The 18,988-nt window shown below is 43.6% G+C and overlaps 2 protein-coding genes across 3 annotated transcripts in view; both read left to right on the top strand.

The window, feature by feature from the left end:
* The window catches only part of LOC138285500 (lanosterol synthase-like), a 192,421-nt gene extending 190,085 nt beyond the window's left edge, over nt 1-2,336 (top strand). For both annotated transcript variants that reach the window (XM_069225489.1, XM_069225488.1), the window contains one exon: nt 189-2,336. In XM_069225489.1, the coding sequence (XP_069081590.1) occupies nt 189-326 (138 nt within the window). In that variant the 3' untranslated portion in view covers nt 327-2,336. The remainder of the gene's footprint in view (nt 1-188) is intronic.
* A 10,268-nt stretch (nt 2,337-12,604) lies between these two features.
* SPATC1L (spermatogenesis and centriole associated 1 like) overlaps nt 12,605-18,988 on the top strand; it is a 90,376-nt gene continuing 83,992 nt past the window's right edge. Inside the window, exon 1 of the mRNA XM_069221550.1 lies at nt 12,605-12,791. Within this exon, the coding sequence (XP_069077651.1) occupies nt 12,605-12,791 (187 nt within the window). The remainder of the gene's footprint in view (nt 12,792-18,988) is intronic.

The following is an 18,988-nucleotide window of genomic DNA, read 5'->3' as shown; positions in this document are numbered from 1 at the left end:
TCCAACATATCTCTGAAAGTTAGAAGAAAAAAAAAAAAGGTCTCAAGTGGGTCACTTAGTGGCTTGTCTTCATCATCTAAATAGGTCCATCTTGGGTGGCACCTCCCTTTTGAACGCAGCACTTGCATTGCTATAGGCAAGTATGAACTTTGACAGATCCTTAACAATTCTTTCTGTTTTCCCATTAGGAGAACATCTCTGGAGTCTTCAACAAAAGCTGTGCGATTAGCTACACGTCCTATAGAAACATTTTTCCCATATGGACCTTGGGGCGCTTCTCGAGACTGCACCCCCAGAGCCGATTGGCTGGCAAGCTGAAGATCTGACAGCTCAGAGCCAAATGGAAGTGTCTTACGGGCCGGAGGAGGAGGGGGCTCTCCATCCAGGACAGATTTGGTGCTTATTCAGTGTGCTGTGTCAGAAATTATACATTGAGGACACTAATGCCTACTGATACACAAGTTTCACCACTCTTAGACACACTCTTTGGGACATTAAACAAAATACAATCCTGGCTGATCCATGTAGTTACACAGCACAACCACAGACCGAAACTGCAGTCAAACCACACCAGCTATGATGTTGTACTCGCAGATTCACAGCCCTCCACCACGACATACAGATTTACATTGCTCTCTGCACTACCTACGTATACAAAAACTCTCCACACTCTTATAGACGCACAACACTGCTCCTCGGAGGAGAAATTAGATGGATGGCAGTGTCCAACTCTAGCCGGCTACTTACAGATACTTAACAGAGACTGCCCATTACAGACGCACAATACAGATAGACCTACCAAGCAATGAAATGATCTAACTAGTCTAATGCAGAAATGGGTGACCTTGCTGGCATAGATGCCAAATGATCTTGCAGCCTCAATTGAAGACAGTGTTGTCAAAAAGGCCATGGCCACTTTACTGTGGCATGAATGACCAGGAAGAAATGCCTCTTCACCAGAGAAGACTGCTATGGATTCGGCAAGGATGAAAACATGCTTAGTCCTGGGAATCAGTAAATGGCCAATTAATGGCCCTCACCAGTGAGGTGCTAGGCATCGTCAGCTCGTTTTCCTTATAAGGGCATTTGTCGCTGGGAATGGTGATGGCGATGATTAACGCTGGATGTGAGGAAATCGGACATATAAAAGTTAAGTGGACTGACATTGAAGAGAGTCTCCAAGGCATGAGTATTCTGTCCTACAACTATTTTTTATCACCCACTAAAGATGGTGCAACAGAGGACGAAACATAATCCGAGGATAATGCCAAACGAAAATGTTATTTTTTAATGTTCACTTGTATTTACCAATGATGATTTGTGCAGGAAATAATTGGTGGTACATGCATTGAAATGCAGTATGCTGAGATAGTCATAGGATGAACTACGCATGGGAAATGTGCTTTGAGGACCAGTGTGGGGGGGTGGTGAATCCTAGATTTGGGGCAGTTTTAAGCTTAACATTGAGGCATCATGATCAGCTGTTTTCCTTTCCCCTGTCGTCCTTCTCTTTGTCTTTTCTGATGTGAAAGACTCGAGTGTGATCACAATCAGATTTTCTACTCCACCATGTTTGCCCTTTCGAAAGTGAGAACCCCCAATCAGTGTCCGGTGTATAAAGTGTATATTCGCCCCATGTGTCTGTGACAGCTTTCCTGTTGAGCTGGAATCTATCACTAAGGTTTGTACAGAAAGCTACCCCTAAAAGTAAACCGCCGAAGGCTTTATCCAGTTTTGTGGTACATTTTGCTGGCATTTCATATATGCTAATTCGACACAATATTCTATATTTTCACAATTTGCACAACCTAAGTATTATCTGCAAGTTTTAATCTGCACGTGTGCCGCAATTTAAGTCAGAAGGCCCAACGAAATCAGTCCCAAAGTGTCTTGCTGTCACATAGACAAATAGCATCCATGCTATTCCTGTTCATCATTTGGCTAGATGAAAAATGTGGCCAGAAAAACTCATTATTTGCTTCTCTTCTGGTTGGAATCAGTCCGAATAGGTATTTATGTTGGTACCTTTACAATAAGGTTGGACAATTATAGTAGCTGGCCAGTTACCTTCATTGTTCACTTAATTATAGCAAATTAAATTGACTATTTAAGGATCGTAAGTTTTGCATCCCTTGACAAACAGAAAACATTGATATATTCACACTTATTTTTATTCCATACAATAATATTTGAATTTTAATCAGGCCACATTAAAAAGTCATAGAACGATCGACATATCCTTGCTGACATCTTTTTTTAAGTGTTTTTGCTGTTTTTTCAGTTTCAAACAAAACAATAATTCTAGCAAGAATAAAGTTACAATGTGAACAGTAGCAACAAATAGTCACGATGTATTTATTATAATGTTAGTGTGCATGAATTCCCATATGGTAGCTGTTTAAAACCCATGCAGTATACTAGGGCTGTACTTTCTATTTTCTGTTACCTTACAGACAAATTAATTTACTTAATTAGTCTTTGCAATCTGATCATAGGTCGTTTTGTTTACTGCTTATTTTAACATTTGCTGTACCAAAAATAGTGCAGCTTCCAGTGGTTAAACTGCCAACTAGGCTTTTGACAAACTGGCGTACCTTCCAGATTTTCCTTAATTCTTTTTTTCTTTGATTCTTTTTAGCCCAAGAGGTCCGATTTACAAAGCTAATTGCACATGCAAGTCTGAATTGTATTCCCACGTTGTGGGTTTATGCCTGCAAGAAGTTCACAGAAGGCGACCTTGCAGTTTTAAGTCTTTTTTTAATGTGTACTATTACCCCCACGACCACGCAGTATTGTATATGAGAATTCCCACTGGAGTGGGCGATGCCTGAGTTGACTGGAATGTTTGAGTACTCATAAACACATGAGATGTTAGTTTTACAGAATCAGTCGCATTCTCTTATAACCGTTGAGATTATTAGAAATGTAAAAGAGTAAAAGTCATTGCACCCTCAGAGGTAGTGTCTAGTCACCCGCTGATTGTTGAATAACACACTTTAAGATTGTTACTTCTGACTGTAGAGTTCTTACCTTCAGAATAATCTCTGGCGCCAGACTGGATCTAAATTTTTAAAAAGCAATTGCTGAAGTTTGCTGGCAAGTGGTGCCATCGGACTTTGTGACGGACTCACGCCGCCAGGGAAGAGACATGCAGAGCTGTACATATGTGCCATCCTTTCATGCTGATATCAATTCCTTTCTTTCCATTCCCTTCCACAAAGATCCAGAGCTCTGCTCCCAACTTCATCAGTTCTACCAACACCCAAATGTCAACAAAGATTGCATGCCTAAAAAATATATCCCCTTCAAGATGACAGGTTTACAAGTGTCCATCAGAAGAACAAGTTACTTCTGTAACGCTCTTCCTGTATCTAAACAGATACCTCACCTCCCTCCGTCCTCTCCGTTCTGTGTGGTGGACTTCTTTGTTTGTTAAAATGGTCCCAAGTTAGTTTTGACACTCTTGTCACCTCTGATTTGTCATGGTTGATCTGCATTTGACGGTGCGCAAGAGTGAAAGACAAAATGGCCATTAGCATTTAGGGGCGGAGCCTATGGATGCTCTGCACCGTCACATCTGAGGCCGTTCAAGACCGTCGCGGAGCCGAATGACGCCACCCGCCGGCTTACAGGAACGATGGCTGTTTAAAAAAATTTAAAAAAAATACAAAAAATCCTGATCCAAACTCGCACTTGTTTTCTGAACGTGAACAATTCATGGTTAGAATGAGCGGCCATTAAAAGAAGTGCTAGCAAAGAATTTTCCCAACTGTGAATGCATTGCATGACGAGCGTGTCAAGTGACAGCCTCGGTATGTCTTTCCCCCGCACTTCCTCAGTGATAACCAGGCTTAAAGTTTACAAGCTGATGGGCAGACGGGGGTCAAAGAGGACAGGTTAAAGAAAACGTGGCAGTATGGGGGTTTTCCTGAATGGAAAGTGGGCAGATTCGGGGACAATCTGGGGATAAGGGGGCAGGCTGAAGGGACTGTGGGAAGACTTGGAGCGAAGAGGGAGCACGTGGAAGCAGCAGTCTGAGGAAAGCTGACAGAATCTGGGTGAGAATTAGCAAACAGAGGGGCAGCCAGGCCAAGGGAAAAGAAGGCAGAATTGAAGGACTGGATGAAAACGGGTAAACTGAGTATAACAGGTAGGACTGTAAATAGGCACAGAGGAAAGAGTGCAGATGTGAGATGACAATGGGCAGAGTGGTGGAAAATGGAAAGAATCTGGGGGTAGGTATGATGAGCAGACTGGGTTGGGTGGGGTGAGTAGAGCTTAAAGTGAGGGAATCTGACGGGAATGTAGGCAGATTCAGTGTAGAGAGTAGGCTCAGTGGAGAGTGGGTGGACCGGTGGAAAGTGGGCAGACTCGAGGCAGAATGGACGGACTGGGGGAAGCAGGGCAGGCAAGATTAGTGGAAATTGGGCAGGACTGGTGGGCAGTCCGTGGAGTGGCTAGACTGGAGAGAACGATCAGCCGGCGTTAAGTGGGCAGTCTGGGGGAAGCAGGTAGACTGAATAGGAATTAAGAAACTCTGGAGAACAGGTAAAATGTGAACGTGGGAGACTCCGGGAAAAGGGCAGGCTGGGAAAAAGCAAAGAGGCCGAGAAGAAAGTGGGCAGGTGTATGGGGAAAACAGGAAGACTGAGGGACAGGAGGCAGTAAACTAGGAAAGACCAAGCAAACTGAAACGAAAGTGGACAGACTGAGGACAAAGCAAGCAGACTTCAGAGTCAGCAAATTTAGGGGAGAATAGGTAGATTAGGGCGACAACAGACAGCCTCGGGAGAAGAGGGCAGGCTGCAGAAGAAGCAGGTGGATTTGGTGGAGAAAGAGCAAACTGGGGATAAAACGAGCAGGAGAGGACAACAGACACCAGCCGAGAATGGGGAGACTCAAGATAGCTGACAGGTTAAGGAGAAAATGGGCAGACCGGGGGAAAGCAGACAGGCAGACAGAATCGGGAAAGAGAATGGATAAACTCGGGCTAAGCAGGCTGACTGAACAGAACAGCCAGACCGGGGAAAGCAAACTGGCTGAGGGGAAATGGCCGAATCATGGAGAGTCAGCAAATTGGGGGGGAGGGAGAGGAGGGGCAGAGAGCTGGAGTCGGTACAGGTAGGCGAGGGGGTGGGGGAGTGGGTGCAGGTAGGCGAGGGTGGGGAGGTGGGTGCAGGTGGACGGGGGTCGTGTGGGGTGACTCAGAAAAAAGTGTGCAGAATCTGTAGGAGTTGGTAGACCACAGGAATGCGAGGAAGAACCGGCAAAGTTCAGGAAGAATTAGGGAGGGTTATGAACAAAGTGTAGTTAAGCATGCAGGCTTGTGGGGAGAATGAGTAGACCGAGAAGTGGGCAAGCTGTTATGCTACGTTAGGTTGATTTGTATGGTGCAGTAACACCCGTGAGGGTATCCAGGCACTGGAGCAGCAACGTAGGTCAGGCGGAGCTCCTAGTCGAGCAGCCAGGACTTCAGTTTCTTGCGAAAGTTGAGTAGCAAAGGGGGCAGATCTGATATGTTGAGGGAGTTTATTCCAGGTCTTGGTGGTGATGTAGGAGAAGGAGTGCCCTCCTGACTTGCTTCTGTGGATTTGGAGGACATGTGCGAGGGCGAGTGAGGCTTAGCATAGCTGTCTGATTGGATGGTAGAGTTGAAGTCTGTTTTTGAGGTACACATTTCTGGTGTTGTGGAGGGTTTTGAAGACGTGGACGAGCAGCTTAAATTGGCATAGTTTCTGGATGGGTAACCAGTGTAGTTCTGTGAGTAGCGGAGAGATGTGAGTGCCATTGGGGATGTCTTGGATGAGTCTGGTGGCAGTGTTTTGGATGGTCTGGTGTGTTTTAGTGAGCTGGTTGGAGATGCTGATGTAGAGCTTATTGCCATAGTCCAGTCTGCTGGTTATGAAGACCTGTGTGATAGTGCATCTTGTGGGCATGGGGAGCCATTTGAAATAATCTTGTGAAGCATTCGGAGTATGGGGAAAGAGGATGAGGTCTCTGCATTCACCTGTTTAGTCACTGTGAATTTGACATCTGGCATGATACAGAGGTTTCTGGTATGATCTGTGGAGGCGGATGTGGGACTTGGCCATGAGTGAAAATCAGGCATATTCAGAAGGAGAATTAGCAAACTAGAGAGTAAGTGGCAGACTCTAAGCTGAACAGGGCCTCGGGGTAAAGTGGACGGATTTGAGGAAGAATTGGTAGATTGGTGAAAATGGACACATTAAGAAAATGGTGAAAAGTCAGACTGAAGTTAAATCATTCATGTTGAGGGAACGCTGGCAAGCTAAGAGCACAGTGGACAGACTCTGTAGGGAAAATAGGTAAACAGGGGGAAAGGGCAGGTTGATAAGAAAATGGGAAAACTGCTAGATGGGAAAGGTGGGAATGATGAGTAGAAAGTGAACAGACTCTAGCAAAGCCAGCAGGCTGAAAGAAAAATGGGCATGCCTCGGGTGTACAGTGGCAGAATTCACGGCTAAGCATCTGTAGCAAGGTGAAGGAATGATATGGTATGACTAGGTAGTCTAACCATGGAATACTAACACAATACCCACTAATGGACCTCGGATTCACTCTTAGCAAATCCTAGCTCATTCCTGGTAGTATGGCAGAGAGCAGTCAGGCTACTTAGAGGAACATGTGTAAAGCATTTCACATTAGCAACATAGGCGCTAAGTAAATGACATGAAATCTGACAGCAATTTAAAAAAATAGATTCGATTTTAATCTTAATTTAGACACCAAAACAAACTTTGAAGCTTTTGTACAGCCAGAGTTTTGAATTTGTATGTCTCTGGAAAATAGAGTACTTTGCAGATAGCAGTGTGTACTTGGGCACTTCTAGGGTGAGTTGCCCCACAGAAACTTTAGGTTCTACGGGGACCTAGACAAAAAGTCAACAGTCAAAAGTTTGGTACCTTGCCCAGGGAGTCTGGTTGCAGAGGTGACTTGGCTGTCCTTGGTGCTGAACGATCCGCAGTGCGTGGTGGGTTTTGCACTCTGTGCAAAACTGTACTTGGGGGCTGACTTGCACTCTAAACTTTGGATGTAGAGGTCTTTGGGAGGCCAGGACCAGGAATCGATGCTTTGATCTTCACCACCTACTCCAGTGGCTCAGGGTGCAGATGTAGCTCCAAGCTGTCAATCACCTGGCTGGTTGTGCCAAAGCTGCTTTGCTGCGCCAGTCCGTCACTTCCTTCAGGCTGCATACCCACAGGAGGGTGGTCTTTGGTGACGTCAGTCCTTATGCTGGGGGGGGGGTGCTCTGGAGTCAGTGAACATCGTGTGGATGTCTGTTTTCGCACAAGCATCCAACAAGCCTTGGTAGCTGCAAGAGTGGTCCACAAACTTTCTGGTGGCTGGAGGCAGTTTGGTGGGGAGTAGAGGCTTGAAACTTGGCACAGGCCTCACTTCCATTCCTTAGATGCTGGACACTGAGTATCTTTGGGTTCAGGCATTCGGAGCCCGTCAGGTCGCAGTTCTTCATCCTCAGCACTTCTTTACTCCTGTAATTTTCAGGGGACTGGTGCCACCAGTCAGGGGAGGCTTCCTTGGGGTTTCGGTGTCCTCTGGGCAGGACCAAAAAGTTTTCACCACTAGCACACGCCAGGCACACAGTTCCAGTCCTGGTCTTCGTTGGTCACTCTGTGTCCTCTTCTTTGTGCTGGGGCTGGAGTCCAGGTCCTGTTGTTAGTCCAGGCATCTCTTTGTGCCTCTCTTTTCTTGCCCAGATGAGATCTAAGATCTGGTGCCAGGGGTGCCCCTTAAATCCTGGTTTTGGGGGTGTTTAAGGGTGTGAGGGACATTGGCCAATGGGCTACTTTCCAGCGGCTAGTCTGCCCCTTTAGTGACGACTTCCTGTGGGTAGTATGTCACTGTCTACCCAGAACCCACTATTTTAAGTGGTCTGCCAAGATGGCAGAACCCTTCCTTGCCTATGCAGACCTCCTGGCCCAACCTCAAATGTGTGGCTAGTTTGAGGGAGGTGCACAACTCCTGCATATCTAATTTCCTGCCTGCCCGGCTAGGCATGGCAGGAAGGCTTGGTCTTCTACTGGGGGGGGGGGGAGGGGGACAACTACTTGCACATCAAAGGTTGGTGAAGCCTTTGAGGCTGCCCACCTGATGCTTTTCTCACTAGCTAGCCTGGGAGGGAGGAGATGTGACCTTCTTCCTGCCCAGGCCCTTTGTCTTACGTCCTGCCAAGGTGCTAGCACCACCAGCAGAAGGTCAGACTTCTGTCTGTGGTGGCAGCAGCTTGAGAAAGCCCACCAAAACAGTACAGGACTGGGTAACTCGGTGGGCACCCTCTAAGGGTGCAACCTGGGCATCTGCTTTTTAATCCTAAACATGAGCATAATGTTCAGGGTTAAAAAGCAGTGTTTGGTATCAAACACAACAGGATTGGCTAGGCCTTTTCAGAGCTGGATATCTGAGTGGTGGTCAGATGCCAGCCTGTGTTATCCAATGGACCGCCAGTTATTCAGGCCAGCATTGCAGTTGAAATGCCAGCACAGGAGCATATGTGCTCCGGCACATATGCCCTCACTCAGAGACAGTGCACCCTGCCCACTGGGCCAGAGGGGGGTCTGCCTTTGGGGGCAACTGACCTGTCCATGGCCAGTAAAAGGGACCCTGCAAGTACCTGGTGTGGGAAGAGTCTCACTTGAGCAGCAGGCTGACATGGCAGTTCTGCAGTCTGTCTTGTACTTGGGGTATCCAGGGTGGCACAAGCAGTGCTGCAGCCCTGGTATCCACTTTACCACCCTTGCTCTGGGTGCCATTTACTGGGGACTTACAGGGGTAGTAAGGTGCTTGCCAATTGGCCAATGCAGTTCGATGTATAATTCAAGGGAAAGAGCATTGGTACTGGGGCCTGGTTAGCAGGCCTCAGTACACTAACAGGTCAAAAACCACAGCATCTGACAGCAAAATGTGGGGGTGACCATCCAAAAAGTGGCACTTTACAGCGGCATCCGACTGAGGGGAAAGTGGTTGTCTTTTGGGGAGATTAAGTTAACTGTAGGAAAACTGGACAAAGTGGACAGGGTGAAAGGAAAGTGGGCAATATCAAGGAAGAATGTACAGGCAGGGTGGAAACAGGCAGGTTGGGAGTAAAGCAGAAACACTAGGGGAAAATGGGCAGACTGGGGCAAAGGGAGTAGGCTCATGAGCAAGTGGTTAAACTTGGGTGGTGGCAGATCACACTTAGGGGTTTGTTAGCAAGTCTAATGGGGCAGATGTGGCGGAGAACTGATAGGATGAAGTTAAAACGGGCATACCTGTAGAAGAAGAGGCAGACTGGATGAAAATGTATGGGCTAAGGGAAAGCCAAAAGACTTGGGGAGAATGAGGGAACTGGAGGAAGGAGCAGGCACGTTAGACAGATTATGGTGAGACTGCATGCTGGAGGGAAGTGGACAGACTGAATTGAATGCGGGCAGAGCTAGGTGCAGAATGGGCAGAGAAGAATGGGTGGACTCTTGAGGGGCTAGGCTGACAGATGTTCGATTCAGTGGATTACTGAAGGAATGACCTTCAGTCAATACTTTAACTGAGCCATCGCTAATACCCTCTTGGGATGGCCTCTCTCAGAATGACAATTGGCTACAAATGTGGAGTGACAGGCTTGGAGGCAGGACAGGCTAAAAATTACATAATGTGGCTAAAGGTGCTTTGTGTTCTTCGTACTTCTAGTTAGAACGCCTATTTACTTAAAACGTAGGTTTATTTATTGGTTCATATTTGGCAGACTTCAGTTGAGAGAGGGCGTGTGACAAAGATGATGAAGTGTTGAAATGTAGAACCATTTGGAGGGAAGCAGAGGAGATCCAGGAGCTGGAAGACCAGAATACTGGTGAGTACCAGGACGGACACAAAGACCATGATGAGGCCCATGACAGCCAGAACCTTGACTTCCAGGAGGGCCATCACCACCATGAAAGGTTTGAGAACCAGGAAGAGCACAACTAGGACCACCAGGATGAACAGGAACACCAAGACCATCAGGTGGACAAAGACAACCAGGACCAATAGTAATAGCGAAAGCAGGAGACTCAAGAAGACCAAGAGGAACACCAAGACAGGGACCACCATGAGAAGGAGTGGGGGGGGGGGGAAGGCCACCAGGACTATCAGGAGAAAAGTCTCCGGGAAGATCAGGACAAGGAGAACAGAGGTGGAGAATGTGGAGGACCAAGCCCAGAAAGAGCAAGATCAGAAGGATCCGAAATTCAAATATCCAGAGGAGGAGAACCAAGAGGATGGAAAGGAGGGCAAGGAGTCGCAAGTGGGGGGATCAAAAAGAAAATGAAATGTAAACCAGGAGAAAATGTGGATCACAACCAAGAGGACATTGGGGAGGGCAAGGAGAAAGAAGAGGAGCATTTGGAAGTCCAGGAGGAGGGGGACACCAGGAAGATGACCTGGACCAGGATTACCAAGGTCTGAAGGACAAGGACCCAAAGGGACTAAGATCAGGTGAGCTAGCAGGACAAGAAGAACTAGATAAAGGATGATCAGCGCTAGCAGGAGGAACAATAAGACCAAGGGAAGGATGAGGATCAGGACCAGTAGGAGAAAGACAAGGAGGGGAGGGACTAGGACCCCCAGACTAAGAACATCAGGACCAGAATGACCCAGGGTTCAAGACCAGGAAGACCAGGTGAAGTAAAATGAGTAACAACTCTGAGAAATGCCAGAGTGATGCTCAGGGATAGCTGATACCTGGTCTCATGCTATGTGGGACGTGTGCAGCCAATTTTGGTGTTTTGAACAATTAAGACGTGTAGTTTAACATTGTTTCTACATTGTAATTATGGCTGAAAATCACAGCTTGTAAAGTGCCATTGGATAGAAAGCCACAACTGGCTGATGGTGTAATAAATAAGTCCTTACATGGGAAAGAGTTTCTCTGTTCTGAAGGAGGGCAGAACTTCTCAGGTGCTGGTCAAGTAATCTGAGTGAATACAAAAGCTGGAGTGAACTATGGAGATTCAGACACTTGTACTCTACATAGACTGAAACAAATTTGAATCAAACAGAGGAATATTTTATGAAAAGACAAATGACCCAGTATCATGTATTCACACGATTGGAGTTTCTCTCACAATACTGGAAAAACTAGATTATATTATCTTTGTAACGCGCATTTGTATGTTAAAAATAGTCAAAATACTACACAGGCCACTTCAGTAGCCCTGCTTTGAAAGCAATGTCATAAGTCCACAAAATACTTTACTGAAACAAATCATTGCGAAACGAGTTGCCTATAAGGTACATCTTGAGAGCTCTGAACCTCTCTGTCTAGCTTGCATTGACTGTCCCGTGCAAGAAATGTATAAGAAAGAAATTCAAAATATTTCCTTGATCACAGGGTATTTCAACAGATTTGCTGCAGCATCTGGAACTAAAGATTAGAAAGCCTCAATCCTCTGAAAAGTATGTTAGCCCTTAAAAACCACCAGCTAGAATACACTAGTGTTTCACAAAGTTTTTAGAGACTCATCCTTCATTTTAGCATGACAAAGTATTGCAACCCACCTATCTTAAATGAACATGAGGCAGGCGATTTTTTTTGTTAACTAAAGCATCATGTGTGCAGAACATTTTCCATTGAAATGGCCACAAAATGTGCACATGTATACAGTTTTACTGTTAAAACGCATTTGCACATAAGTTATAATGTGAGGAAATCAGGTTTCAGTGAATAATCAGCATTTGTGCATTATCAAGAAAAAGTTTCTTGATTTGTTTTGATCCTATTAAAATCGTTGCTTCTATCACACTTCATAATAAATTTTAAAAAAGTGCTTCATTTTTGGTTTCGGAACTGCCAAATGTGTAACGCTCATTTACATTTTGTTGTATGTTACAAAAAATGACATCCTACAGCCTATTCTTTCACACTCTCTGTATTCCAGCAGGATTGTCACATAATTTACATAACTTTTCTTTCTCCGCAAAGTGAGGGGACTTTGTAAACACACAAGTTAGGAAAAAAAAAATAAGCAGCAGTTTGTCGGAAGACATAGCCTGGTAGTATACCTCTGTCTTTGAAGCACAGCAAGTGTGACAAAATAATACATGTTTTGAGATGTCAAACAATATAGAGATATATGTATTAAATACGATGAAAGAGGATGCTTTTCGGGGTTGAACAGAACTATGTTTGTTACTTAGGAGTACTCTGATAGTGATTAGGGTTACTGCATATTTCAGCCTACTCTAAATTAATAACCACTGGTAAATCTGTTCACTATTTGTAACAGTAATAGTGGTCGCAGTTCATTTAGGGATAGAAACATTTCAGTTTATATGTCAAAGACGGTTATTTGTACGCTGCTGTATGACATGGAGAAGTAAAGATATTGACCTCCTGGTTGCCCATCAAAATGCTTCATTTTTGTATTGTATAGCTGCTTTGTTTTCAATTTGTCTGCATTGCCTGCTCCCTCCCTGTGCTGGGTATTGAGGCTGGAGGCTCGTCCTGAAGACAGTGATGTCACAATGCACTGGGAGCTGTGGAGCTGTGTCATGGAACCTTGAGGCTGGCCAGGCCAGTGCCATCTCCTGACCTAAGACTAGGCCTTGTCCAGGAATGGATGGTCCCACTGAATGGCTAACCCACCTGTTGTCTGAGAACGTCGAGCTAAAACGACAGGTTCGGCTGATGAGGGAGAACCTGGAGCTCCGAAGGTTTTTAGAAGAAGGTTCCAATGAGATCCGTGCTAGAGAGTGTCCCCACATTAAAAGTCATGTCTATCCGGAGGCCTGCTCTCCAGTAGGTGAGAAAAATGAGAAAAGCAAACACAATCTCTGGTAGGATCATGGTTGACACTAAAATTCTAGATGCCCATTTATAAACAATTTCTACTACATCCAGCACCTGGAATATCGGTTTTTGTACATTAACAGCACAGCTATTTAAATAATTACGTTGCATTGTGGAAGTGGTTATTGGTTTTGACTGATTTAAATTAATGTATTAGTTTAACTACTCCAGAGCTGTCCAGCATAGATCGTAGTGGGCTTGAGTCAGGTGATATATTCAGGATAACCATTGGCTATCTAGATGAGTTGCATTTAGATTTGTTGCATTTAAATTTACCTTATGTGGATATCCTCAATATACGTCCTGAATCCAGACCCCTGGGGCTTAAGGTGTAACCCCCTGGGCTAGTTCCTTGTTTTTCCTAGTGGATGTACGTAGTCTATTGTCTTCTTCAAATTAATCCACTGTAAACTATTTATTGAAATTTCCAACAGAATTGGTATCAAGGTACATAATGTTTATTTTTCTTCCATATAAAATAGAGAGACTGAGGATCACACCTATGTACATGTATTAGCGAGGCACGTTTCTGTCTCTCTGGTCAAATTTGACATCCTACTCATTGGCGCAAATTCTGGCCCCCTAACATCTTTGGTCCCCATTGACCAAATTGAAGCAAACCTGATGAAACGGCCTTCGAAATTCAACTGCTCACATGCTAAATTTGGAGAAGAGTGTTCTAAACAGTTAAAAATTACAAGGGAAAATTCCAAATCCATTGACTTTTTTCAAATAACAGAGTAATTAACATAGGTAACTTCCTATTAAGATACTCAAAAAGTGATCGGTGAAAATACAACAACTTTTACAGGCTCACAGCTTTGGAATCATTGTTTTTTTTAATGTTGTTTATAAGTGAAAATCAAATATCCAGTAGACATCTGTATATGTTTACTAACTCTGAATAGTTGTTTTCAACACACCAAAATTTGAGAACATTTTGCATGCAGTGACCGGCTTATACCATATGTTACTCTTACTTTAAATATTTGCGAACATTGGTTGTCATGAACATCACTAGTCGCACTAACATTACAATCAACACCATGCAAAACTCAGTGTGGGTGAGACTCTGCCCTGGAGGGTGCAGCTGCCACACCTACCACATACACATTCCCAAATAATATATGCCATTCTTCACTAACGGAACACATCAACAAACCAAACTTAAATAGAAGTATGGAAACTTTGATTAAAACTCGTCATGATTTTGCATCAGCTTCCAAACACATCTCTTAGTAAAAACTCTATAAACTACATATGGATTACGAACTATAGCAGTAAGTTATGTGATGCTGTACGATGTTTGTGAATAACTGTAGGAGTGAAAACAAATTCCAAATTATGTGCTGCTCAGCCATCAAAGAGGCCGTAAATCTATATAAAGCATTGGCAAAGCCAGTAGGTCTCGCCTATGCAAATGTATTGGCTTGGGCAATTTTTTTTTTTTTAATTTTTTTTAGTTAAGTTGTATACTTTGTTATGCTTGAGTATGGCATGTCATTGTATAAAATGGTATTTATTTTATGGCCTGCCATTGTATGACATGGTATGGTATTTATGTTCTGTCATTGGATTCTCATGTATGGTATCCTATGGCCTGTCATTGTATGGCATGGTATGGTATAGCTCATCATTGTATGGTATTTTATGGCCTGTCATTTTATGGCATGGTATGGCCTGTTACTGTGTGGGCATGTGGTACCCCCAAGTTCTTACACCCCAAGAAGACCCCTCAATAGCATGCCCACAAGTAGATAGGTCAGGGACAGTATTCAATTCAACCGCAATTTCATGGTGTATGATGTCCCAAGACAAGGCACTATACAACAAATCAAAAATACAGTTAACGAAGTAAGGACAAACTTGATAGGAACTCGAACATTTAAAAAGCTTTATTACAAAAAGTCAAAAGTGTACAATAAGGAAATCATGTGATTATAGCTTTCAGTAATATAGTACAGAATAATAAGCACAATCAAAAAAATTCCGAGACCTAAAAAAGCAGCAAAAAGAGTACAAAATCGACAGCATCTCTAGTAGCACTGAAAAGATCTCAGGAAAATTCTGGCTTACCACCAAAATTGAGGTTTTATATAGGAAACTGCAAATTTATCATGATATGAGCAAACATATTAGAATTTGAGGAGATAAGAGCACAGTTTTAATAAACATCATATTGCCTTCCATCTAAGCACTATCCCACTACATGAATATTGATTCAGCCCTTCTATGCTAATGTCATCTAGAGATGGCAGGATAAACTAGTTACAGAAACAACAGCAAACTATTGTGAATGAATGCAGTACAGTGACCTAGCGAAAGAGACTTTGAATGGTTGCAACATTACTGAACCCATGTTGGAAAAGTTTTCTTCTGGAACAACGCCAGTGGAAATAAACAAGCATAGCTTGCTAAATTGTGTGCAGCAGAAATAATTAACAGTGAATGTGCAGGGAGAGACATCTCTTTAAACAAGGTGGTGTTGAGGCCTGACTGAGGCCTAGTTAGCATGAGCCAAGAAAAAGCACTCTAACGTCATAATAGAATAATTTCAAAAACTAATAGCATTAAGTAAGTGTACATGTGTAAATTTGAGTGTGGATTCATTTCCAGCCTAACGTTAAAAATGCACAATGTTATAAATGCACACAAATTCACACAGTTGTATAATATGGCATGGTATGTAATCGAATGGCATGGCCTGTCATTTTGTAGTATTGCATGATTTGTCATTGTGCAGTATTGTATAGCCTGCCATTGTATGGTATGATATGGCATGTCATTGGAATCTGGAGACCCATAGTAGCCAATGTTTCAGGGACACACACTATTGGTTGTAGAAGTGAAGCAACTTTAACTCACATAAAGGAAAATACTAAAATCATGGATTAGCAAAGAATGGACTGCAAGGGGTGTGCCCTTCAACTCCTCAGAGAGCATGAGAACATTGTGCATTCTTCGACTGGTTGCGCACCAGCAACCATATTACTGCACCACCCAACAAGTTGCACAGACACCATCCTTTTGCCAAATGGCTTCTGGGATTTCATATTCCATCAAAGGGTAGAGATGAAGAAAGCAGAAACAAAATCAGATATGTAAGTGAGAGGAAATCCAGATTGGTCACCTGGAGCTCAGAGGAGAGATTCAAATGCCTTTATTACCTGTCCCAGTGATGACATGAGCAGAACGGAATTGCGTAGTGGTGACAGTTGCAAGGTAACGTTGACACCAGAGTCTGAAAGCTGCCATAAGAGGTTTAAGGGAGAGAATCTATGCAATTAAGACAATTTTTACCAGGGAAATCAAAAAGGGACCCACACCAGACTTACCGGTAGCTGCTGATAAATACAGAAAAGAACAGAAGCCGATTCATTAAAAAATCTCGGAGGGTGTCCAGTAACTTCATATACCTTTTAACCCAGAGTTGAACCCTTGTCTTAACAGGTGCCCTCAAGTTTCTTATTTGTTGCCAAGATTCTGAGTGGAAACAACAGAAAGTAAACGGAGCTGGTGTGCTTGCTGCCCCTGCTGCTGCATACAAGAAAAGGGGTTTCAAGGGGATGGCAGGGGCAGCAACAACTGCCCTTGCCTTTCCCTAATTGATGTCTATGGAAGTGTCCAAAAATGAAAAAACTGGCGAGTGAGCTGCAAGCATGCACGCCTAGAACAAACTAAGGCAACACCCCGTAAACGTTGGTAAGCACAGGGTTAACATTCATCAGCAAGTCCTTTTGCCCTGAAAAGAGCTTTGCCTTTGCTGCTATTATCAACTAAAGGTATTTTCCCCTAAAATATTATTGGCAATATCACCAGCTAAGTCTACTCCAGGCCTGATGAGCACGACTCTCAGGGGAGCGGATTTCATCTGGGTACTAAACACCTCAGTTCATGTTTGCTAACATAAACCAATAAGGTAACTCATTGAGCTTTGTGTGTAACCGGCAGTTGGACTCGAAAGGTTGACTTGATTATCAACCAAACTTGGCAAGTGAACAGCAGTAGGCATGGGCTGCATGAGAAGAGAAAGAGAGTGAGCCTCGACTAGAGGATTTGATACTTCAGGAAGTAAGCAATTGTGCAAGACGTTTCTGGGTCATCGAGTGACCCTAAATCAGAGTGCATCTTGAGTGGGCTTCATGGGCACCGTGTGGGCAGAGCTTTGCTTTGGTTACGTTTATTCCAGAGCACAATATTTTTTTTTTTTCAAGCAAGTTCATAGCCCAACTTTTTATGGGCTGTGGGACTGGCTTCCGAAGACGATAGCAGAGTTTTGTATTATTTACTGGATGGAATACATTCAACTAATTTTGCCACATGGAAATCAAGTGCGTTAGCTTCAAAAACACTTCAGAGAGATTGAATTGACAACGACGATGGGGAACAGGCAACAATGACAGGAAAGTGAGGATGGTAGAAACAAGAAAAAAAAACCTCATACCAAGTGCGAGTAGCAGAAGGACACTAATAAAGACATCAATGAGTACTTGGTCCATGCTCCAAGGAAAACACAAACACACAAATTCAAAGGCCGCTCATGCACTCACTAGTGAGAAGCAAGAAAATAACAGTAACAATCAAGACAACCAATGGTAAGTAATGGGTGGGCTCTAAGCCTCTTTAGAGGTTTTTTCAAGCAACAACAGTTTGTTGCAAGCACCAGTATATACACTGTCTCAGGCGAAATCTAAAAACCAATGACATTGAGTGAAAAAATGAAACTAAGTTGAAGAAGTTAAGGTTGTCAATACTGGCTGTTACACAAAACCTAAAAAAAAAAAAAGAAACACATTAAATTAGTACTTTAATCTTATCGCTGCCCTCACTGTAATCACTTAACTTTCGGACAGTGTCCCTCCCTAACGTGAATGGGAGGAAACTTGTTTGTACTGCAGTGCCTTCGTCTTCGGGGGGGGGTCAACTCTGAGAAGTATGTAAAGCTGGTTAATGGTGAAGTTAGTTACATTTGCTACATGTTTCTTGATACTGTAGGGAAAAACTCAAGGATTTGCTTGAAGTGGATGTTGTCTGTGTTCTGTGTTTTGGGCAGGCATGGTGGATCCTAATGTGATTTGTCTGTTGCAACCGGGGATTCTTTCAGGTTGGTCATTTGCAAAGAATGTCGATTTTTTTTTTTTTTTTTTTAAAGGAATAAGCTCACTTGTTTTTTAGGAAGCAGCAATTTGTCATATCCGCATGAAGGAGAGGTGGGTTTGTAGATATAAATGCACATGTTGCGACATGCAGGGTCTTCTGGAATGTCTACATTTTTTACTAGTTTGGTGAGATAGCATCATCAGTGAAAGAAGACACTGAGGAAGGCAATATTGAGTATGGATTGGGTGCCTCCTAGATTGTCATTTCGGCCAAGGGGCAACTGAGTGGGAGGCATCTGGGCACGGATGGTTGATAAGGTAACAGGAGAGAAATTTGTCACAACATTTTAGAATTCAAAGTATTTTTTAGGGAGATAGATGATTAATTCAGTAGTGTTAGAATGGGTCAGGTACTGGGTTGGTGCATCCTGTAACTGGCTTGGTTAATTGATTAACTGGATTTCCTTTTGATTTTTAATTTTTGAGAGTGCATTGCTGTTGTCTATGGTAACTAGTGCAAGTGCCAGCCACCAATTAGGTAGGAAATAGTATACTGTTCCACTAGGCAGACATAGGGGTGAGCGAACGGGTGGGGCTTGTGCAAAGAAGTGCATAGAAGTTGCATGTTAGACGTTACATAGACCTTTCCATGCTGCCCTGTTGTGAATACAGATGTATTGCATGTTGAATACTTCCACTTCTCACAGTGCAGTAATCACAGTTTCACTTCCTAGAATCCATTATATTTATTCTGGAGATGTACAAACTGTAAAAGGGGATCCCTTTCAGGGTGATGAATAACACTTATAGCTAACAGACATCAACCAGTCCACTCAGCATTTACAATAATTCAGGAAGTATACATTGTGCCCTCCTATGCAAGCCATTGTGGCCATTCTTGTGAAGAAGGCTGTTACAGCGGTTTTCCTCCTTCATCCCTTCTGAGGTATCAAAGCATAATTATCTGAAACAAAATAAACAGTCAATACACAGACGCAGTGATAAAGCAATGTTTATTGCCCTTGAAGGAACATGCAGTTGACCAAAATGC

This window comes from Pleurodeles waltl, chromosome 3_1, assembly GCF_031143425.1.
Source record: "Pleurodeles waltl isolate 20211129_DDA chromosome 3_1, aPleWal1.hap1.20221129, whole genome shotgun sequence".
NCBI lineage: Eukaryota > Metazoa > Chordata > Amphibia > Caudata > Salamandridae > Pleurodeles > Pleurodeles waltl.
Note: the sequence above shows the minus strand (reverse complement) of the source record. Positions and strands in the feature narration are given on the sequence as shown.